At 36.5% G+C, this 8,400-nt stretch overlaps 1 protein-coding gene across 1 annotated transcript; it reads right to left on the bottom strand.

Annotated features, from left to right (window-relative positions):
- Positions 1 to 738: 738 nt before the first annotated feature.
- Positions 739 to 7,260, bottom strand: LOC126596772 (uncharacterized). The gene is made up of 3 exons (XM_050263437.1): positions 6,922 to 7,260; positions 5,654 to 6,401; positions 739 to 755 (listed from the first exon to the last, which is right to left on the bottom strand). Exons 1-3 carry the CDS (start codon positions 7,201 to 7,203, stop codon positions 739 to 741), a joined length of 1,047 nt encoding a protein of 348 aa, XP_050119394.1. The 5' UTR covers positions 7,204 to 7,260.
- Between the last annotated feature and the right edge of the window lie 1,140 nt (positions 7,261 to 8,400).

The raw sequence follows: 8,400 nt of genomic DNA, 5'->3' as shown, positions 1-8,400 counted from the left end.
CGGAAAATAATGAATTTGTAGCTCAAGTATAAAGAGCAATTTACATGGAAACTCGTTCATCGTTTGATCTACTACTACAATAATACAAAGAAAATGAGGAATGTTCCACTGTCTTCAGTTGATGCTGAATATAGGAGGAAGGGTTGTTTCGATTCGTGTTTCTTTAGTGTCGAGTAATAATAAATTATATTCTCGATACCAAAGCACATCTAAGCATTTGCGATCGATCATCACAAGACATAAATTAGCACTTCCACCTCAAAATTTAAAAAGAACGCACAACTCATACGATGTACATTAAAACGTCAAAAGCACAGGATATTTGAAAAGTCATTTCATGGTTCCCTTCATGGTCCCCTGCTCCAGAATGTGATGCTTCTGAGTTCTATGGGAGGATTCCATAAGCCGCCTGGACCTACATGCAAATTTCAGCATTAGGAATACTTTTCAATGTTTTATGCAGCAAAGATCATGAGACAGATAATTGAATGGTTAAAATTGATCAGCTATAGTGTTCACAGTTACCAAGTCAACTAGAACCTTGCGGGTCCTTAGAGTTGCAAAAGAATTTGGTCGTTCATACAACATGATTCTTGCAAACTACCTGTATTTTGGTATCACTCGTCTCCACGTTGGTTCTATGCGGTGTGAGAGCAGCCCATGTCAAGTAATTCTGCTAAAATTTCGCCCCGAGAGTAGAGCACCGCTTACCATGATTAATTTTTTAAAAGCTCTGAATTAAGAGCGAGTTTTTCCTGCCAAATTCAGCAAACAACATTAATTCTCCCAAAACTCATGTGAGTTAAAACATTAAGAGCTACAGCTTCACATAATATAGTGGTAAGTAAACACAGAAATACACAAAGGAATCAACAACCCAGAAAATTGGAAACCATACTCCGCAAATTGGAAATCAAAATCAAGAAAAACCTCAAGAGGATCCAATTTGGACTAATCATGACACTTTCGAGAACCTGAAATACCAATTGAAGCATCAACTCCAGCAACTTGTTATGCTGATTTAGGAAATGAACATTCAGTTCAGGAACCAAACATATTCACCACTCATCTGGCAGAGGTTGTGACTAAAATGAGCAACTAACCATCAATCAATAAGCAGGAATAACGACAAGAAGAACTAGAATATCAGCCTTTGATCCTAACACACACTTGACATTCGGGACAAGCAGAAATTATTGTTTTTATTGAAACAAGAAAATAGATACTAACACAACTAACCAACAAAGAAAAGATATAACGACTTAATCGACCCTAAGCGGATTCTCTCCTTTGTGACTCTTTTTTGGGGTGGAAATTTTTACCAAATTACCATACCAACCGTCCTACCAACTATACCATACCAAATTATTACCAAAAGTTTGTACCAATTGGTAATGGTACTCGTACCGTACCATACTGTTTCGTTACGGTATTAGTATCTAAAACCAATACCGGTGGTATACCGTATCTATCAATATTATTAATATTATATTATGTATTTATTCATATAATTATTTGAGGGCAAAATTAATAAAATCAATAATAATTATTGTAGAAATGTAAAAAATGTAAAAACAAAATATATAATCACTCATAGTAACAAGCTTTACAACTTTCATGAAGGGTCAGTTTCAAAATCCAAAACTATAATCCATAAACCTTAAATTTATATTTAATCGTCGAATGTCATTTACGCTTTATTCTTCTTACTGAATTTTATTTTTAAAATTTTATTTTTTGAAAACATGATCATCTGGCGGATGTAAGAAGATGAAAGGTTCAAATATTTGATATCACGTTTTGATAATTACGATTAACTGAAATATGAGTCGATGTCATATTGTTTGTAGAAACTTTATAAACATCAAGCAATATTTTCACTAACCGTAAAACTCTGAACATAATATCAACGATTCAAACGTTCATCTTCCTACATCCTCTAATAGATCATGATTTCAAAAAAGAAAATCCGAAGAAAAAAAAAATTTGATGAGAAAAATGAAGCGTAAATGTAAACAACAATCAACGGTTAAATTTTGATCTATGATTTATATGATTATAATGACAAATTTCAAAGTTAAGCTCTTCACGAAAGTTGTAAAGCTTATCATTACGAGCATTTATATATTTTTTCTATATTTTTTACACTTCTACATTAATTAAAAAATATTAGATTTTGGACAAACTAAGTGGTGTAAAACAAAGTAGCAATTATCATTGGCATACCATACCAACCAAACTATTTGGTATACCGATATTCGGTATACCGAAAGTTTGGTACGGTAATGGTAATAGATTTTACCGTACCAAATATTTGGTATGATAATTGGTACAGAGGTTATAGTACAATAATGTACCAAAACCACCCCTAACTCTCTCCCCTGAAAGTATTTCTCACTGCTTGTGAGGTTTCCATTATTGGTTTTTCTATTCGGGCGTCGACGCTAGCTATGGCTAGGGTTGGTGGTAGTCTTTTTCTTTTTCTTTTTGCTCTTCCCTCCCTTCTTTTCTGTTACTGTTTTTCCCCTACTATTCATCATGGTTAGTGCGACCGAATGCGTCCTTGTTGCCATTATTCCTACTCAATTAATTCCTCATATCCATCCAATCCATCCCCCCATCTTCCTACCCTTCATCCATCCCCCACAAATCCGATCTTCTTTATTTTCGATTTGGCTCCATCCTTCATCAATTTATACCCAAATTTGGTATGTAGTTACTTTTGACCGTGATCTATCATGGTACAACGAGAAGGTGTGTCGAGCTCCGGTTTGCATATTGACTTAGGTGTCCACACCACCTCATTCTCTCGGTCTGCCTTTATTAGCAGTGTTGCTTGTGGGATTCTCACAGGCCTCTTTGTTTTCTTCTCCTTGGTGGCTGCCGTCGGAAAGGATTTCATTGATGGATCATGGGGTCTTCCTTCCTCCCATCTCTGAGGTGTTGATTGGTCGGAATTTTGGAGTAAGTTGGTGTACATGGTTCCTGCTGTTCGTGTGGTGCTGCAGAGGCGGTTGTAGCAGAAGGCTAGGGTTCTTTTTCGGTGTGTCTTTGTTTTTGGGCTTTAGCCTCTGAGGTGTTGATTGGTTAGAATTCTGGAGTAAGTTGGTGTACATGGTTCTTGTTGTTTGTGCGGTGCTTAGAGCAACTCCACCCATGGAGCCTTTCCCCCTGGCAATCCACTATTGAATCCACCATTTTGAACAGTAACTGCTTTAATGAATAGTAACTGCCATTAATGAACAGTAATTGCCATTTGCATCTCCACCCTTGGAGCCCTCCCTCCTGGCAATAGGCAATAAAATATTAGTTTTTTTTGTTTGTTTAAATAATACAAAATAAAATTATTTGTAATTTCGGATAAGATTTTTTAAATCGTTCTCGTTGCGCCACATGTCATTTTATAAAAAAAACAATTATTTAGCGATGGATTTCGATAAGATTTTTATCCAATGTCATTGTGCCACGTGTCGTTATCTTTTGAGAATCTTTGACGATAGATTTTGATCAGATTTTAACTCGTTCAAAATTGCGTCATGTGTCATTATCCGAAAATATAATTATTGGAGATCGATTTCGATAAGATTTTTATCCAATACGATCGTGCCACGTGTCATTATCTTTTCAGAATCTTTGAGGATAGATTTCGATCAGATTTTTAACGAATGACGGCATGCCACGTGGCCTTATCTACAATCCAATCCTTTCTGAATCGTCTATATAATCCACCATCCATCCTCACAAATCTCACACCAATTTTCTCAACATCTCTATCTCATTATTCATAGTTTCTGCTTCTTCTTCACCATCCATCATTACAATGTCTTCTTCTTCATCAAGGATGATGTGGGAAATCGATCAGCAAGAGGAATAATTGTTTAACCAATCTGAAGGAATGTTCAACCTTCAGATAGCCGAAAATGAGATGGAAGAGGATGAGGAGCGTAGAAGGAGAGATGACAAAACAAGAATGGCCAGAGCCTCACATTCCCGTCGAGTCATCCAGACTGTTGCTCAGATATGCAGGCCCAACCGTTCAAGAAACCTTGATAGAAGTAGGCAACGATGGGGTGAAGAGCTGTTGGACGATTACTTTGTCCATAACAGTGCATTTCATGATACGTACTTCAGACGCCGTTTTAGAATGGAACGACATTTGTTCAACAGAATCATGACTGATGTTTGCAACCATGATTCTTACTTTGTGCAAAAGCAGGATGTTTGTGGTGTTATGGGTCTCCTGCCTGAGCAAAAAATCACTGCTGCATTGCGGATGCTTGCGTATGGAGCATCTGCAAACCAAGTGGATGAGATAACGAGGATGGGGAAATCAACCATTCTTGAGGCCCTGATAAGGTTTTGCGAAGCAGTCGAATCTTTGTACACTGCAGAGTACCTCCGAAAACCTACTCGCTGGGACTTGCAAAGGCTTCTGAAGAAGGGCGAGATGCGAGGTTTTCCTGGGATGATAGGAAGCATCGATTGTATGCACTGGACGTGGAAAAACTGTCCAAGTGCATGGCAAGGCGCATATGGGGATAGAAAAGGATCAAAATCTATCATTTTGGAGGCAGTGGCATCTTTTGATACATGGATATGGCACGCCTTTTTCGGGGTTCCGGGGGCTCAAAATGATCTCAACGTCCTTGCCCAATCCCCAGTGTTCAACGACGTCCTGCAAGGAAAGGCACCAAAAGTCACATACGTCGTCAACGGACGTAGGTACAAAGGGGCATGCTACCTAGCTGACGGCATTTACCCACGGTGGGAAACATTTGTCAAAACAATGCCACGTCCGTGAAGTGCAAAGGAAAAACACTTTGCAAGCTGTCAAGAGGGGTGCAGGAAGGATGTGGAGCGTTGTTTTGGTATCATTCAAGCTCGTTGGGCGATCGTCAGGGGTGCTGCCAGAATGTTCGATGTAGAGTCACTTCGATCCATCATGATGACGTGCGTCATTCTTCACAACATGATTGTGGAAGATTAGTTCGATTATGATGCGGTTGATGAATATGAGCCAGAGGCAGACACGATGAACAATTCAAGAACACGGATATATTGTGCGCATGATGCCACCGAAGAACCCGTGCAACACAGCCCATTAGAAAGGGATGGACGTTACAATGAAAGGGTCATTCAACGATATACTTCACTTCAAAGGTCATCTATGCACATTGATCGGCAAATTGACTTGATAGAGCACCAGTGGGCATTGAAACAAGCTGAAGATACTTAAGTTTATTTAGTATGTTTGTTTGTATTTGGTGTGTTTATGTAATTTTATTTAGTGTGTTTTTTGTAGTGAGTTTTTTATTATTTCGTATGTTTATGTAATTTTATTTGGTGTGAATTATTTGGTATGTTTATGTAATTTTATTTGGTGTGTTTTTTGTAGTGAGTTTTTTATTATTTCGCATGTTTATGTAATTTTATTTGGTGTGTTTATGTAATTCCAATTGGTGAGTTTTTTAGTTTTATTTGGTGTGTTTTATAATTTCATTATACGTGAACAATTTGATGAATAAAGATTCTATTATTAGGATAAATATATTACGAAATTAAATACATGTACTCTCACTTTTAATAAAGTACTAACTTCAATAAAATGGAAACAACATAAATAATAAATTACAACCCAAAGTGATTGGAAAACTATGGGCTCCGATTACAAAAGTACCATATTCCTCACCACTTAACCAATCTGTGGTGCTAGGATCATCTTGTCTTGTTGTGCTAGGACCATCTTGTCTTGATCTCGCTTCTCTTGCACGCCTCCTTTGCACCACATCCGCTTTCTCCGACTGCCAAAAATATTTAGAATTTGGAGACATCCCTTCTAAACGCGTGTTCATAATGTTACGATCTCGTTGTGCAATTCTTTCTTCTCTAAGCAACTCCCTTTCTTGCCTAAGTAGATCTTTTTCCCTCTGTTCAGCTTGAAATGCTTGTTGAATAGCTGCATCTTTTACCTCATCTCTAGCCTTGTCAGCCTCATATTTCGCCAATTCCCGCGCCAACGTCAATTCACCTTGACGAGCAAGTTCTTGCATGTACTTTCCATAATCATTCTTGGAAGCACTCCCTTTCCTCTTTGAAGCCTTCTTACCTAGAGGCCTAATTGGATAACGGGTCGACCCCGACACTTGTTCAGGAATGGGCGTTTCAGGCACTTCTTCTCCATCTTCTTCATCAACATGGGAGCCATGATCGGGTGTAGAGTGTGGAGGGGTGCTGTGTACAAAGGTGTTGTGTAGAGGGATGTTGTTGATGCATACTTCTGGACCAACAGGCACAACTTTGAATTTAGAACAATCTTTAACAATATTCCAACATTTCCACCGGGTGAATGATTTGTTTCTTGATTTGATTTTGGCACCATACCATGCTTGTGCTTGAAGTTGCTACAAACAATAATATTGAGACTATTAGGTAACAAATAAATAATAATAATAATGAAATTAGGTAACAAATAAATAATACAAATAAATAATAATAATGAAATTAGGTCACAAATAAATAATACAAATAAATAATAATAATGAAATTAGGTAACAAATAAATAATACAAATAAATAATAATAATGAAATTAGGTCACAAATAAATAATACAAAGAAATAATAATAATGAAATTATTAGGTAACAAATAAATAATACAAACAAATAATAATAATGAAATTAGGTCACAAATAAATAATACAAATAAATAATAATAATGAAATTATTAGGTAACAAATAAATAATACAAACAAATAATAATAATGAAATTAGGTCACAAATAAATAATACAAATAAATAATAATAATGAAATTATTAGGTAACAAATAAATAATACAAACAAATAATAATAATGAAATTAGGTCACAAATAATAATAATAATGAAATTAGGTAACAAATAAATAATACAAACAAATAATCTTACCTCATCCGCATAATTTGCCCCACTTCGAACATTACTACTAGCTTGTGTCAAGGCATCTCTCCACGTACTAAAGGAATGGCAAAGTATTTTCCAACGACTGGACATCGATTCTTTGGTTCTTTTCCCACTCATTTGCTCAAGAAATTTGGTATGAATTAAACTCCACATTTCTCGCAACTGCATCTCATTACCCGTAAGGGAATTATGAGTAACTTCAACCCAGCTAGTGCACAACGCAACATCTTCAAGAAGCGACCAATTCGTACCTGCATCAGTAGTCATTTTGTGGAAAAAAAAATTGGATTGAAACTTTGAGAGAAAGATAAGAATTTGATTGAAAGTGGTTGAGAAAATATGAAATTGTGGTGTAAGGTAGATGGAGAAGAAGTGGTATTTATAGAAAAGTAAAAAAAAAAGTTACAAATTTTTTTTCAGATTTTTTACAATTTTTTTGGATTTTTTCCATTTTTTTTAATTTTTTTTTTCAAATAATTAATTTCTGCCGTTGGATTTAAAAAAATTTGAATTCCAACACTCCAGATTGTGCCACGTGTCACAACGGTAACTTTTCTTAATTTTAAAACTATTTTTTCTTTATTTATAAAACATATTAATATAAATCGTTGATCTCAGATCGAACGGTTGATATTAAATCAGATTTTTTTTATTTTTTTTACCGTTGAGATCCAACGGTCCAAATGAAGGAGCCGTTGAGATCGAACGGACCGTGGGAAGCCACGTGGCTTCCCAACGGTAACTGTGAAAGGCTGAAAAGTTGTCTTTTTTTTCTGAAAAGTTGTCGGGTGACGCGCCCCCACGCGCGAGTGGGGTGCACGCGCCTGACAAAATAAAAAATGAGCTTGGAGCTCGGGCTCCGGGGCTGTCACAAATTGACAGGCCCCCTGCTCGGGCCTTCTCCACGAGCTCGGGCTCTTCATGGCTAGAGCAACTTGACAGGCCCTCGGGCCTTTTCTTCTCCCCTGTCCCCCGGCCTATTTACAAGGCTGGAACTGCTCTTAGAGGCGGTTGTAGCATAAGGCTAGGGTTCTCTTTCGGTGTGTCTTTGTTTTTGGGCTTTAGCCTTTGTTTTGGCCCTTTGTGTGTAGTTTGTAAGGTCCATTTTTGCGTTATGTATATGGTTTGGACCTTGGTGTGTAGTTTGTTTGGCCCTTTTTTCTTTATGTTTTAGTGTGGGTCTTTGTGTTATAAGTTTTCGGTTGGTAATAATTTTACCATTTGTAACCAAAAAAAAAAAAACTTAAAGAATCAAACTTGATATCGCATCATTAGATCTTGCAGAATAGCAGAATGAAATTACAATCATAGACACCAAATTTGTAAATCCCCAATTCACAAAATCAAGAGAGAAGACGAACCAAACAAAAATACTATTACACCCTATTGCATTGAGATAAATATTAGAAAAGAAAATTCATAGATATTGAAGTAATTTTACACAAAAAGATTTTTTTTTAATTT

Source organism: Malus sylvestris, chromosome 13 (genome assembly GCF_916048215.2).
Source record: "Malus sylvestris chromosome 13, drMalSylv7.2, whole genome shotgun sequence".
Taxonomy (NCBI): Eukaryota; Viridiplantae; Streptophyta; class Magnoliopsida; order Rosales; family Rosaceae; genus Malus; species Malus sylvestris.
The sequence above is the reverse complement of the archived record's forward strand: the minus strand, read 5'-3'. Positions and strand labels throughout refer to the sequence as shown.

What these genes read in the sequence shown, in the direction of transcription:
- LOC126596772 (XM_050263437.1), bottom strand. Translation starts at nt 7,203, where the DNA reads ATGACTACTGATGCAGGTACGAATTGGTCGCTTCTTGAAGATGTTGCG. An exon ending in GGGCAAATTATGCGGATGAG is followed by an intron (nt 6,402 to 6,921) that starts GTAAGATTATTT and finishes TATTGTTTGTAG; the next exon opens with CAACTTCAAGCACAAGCATG.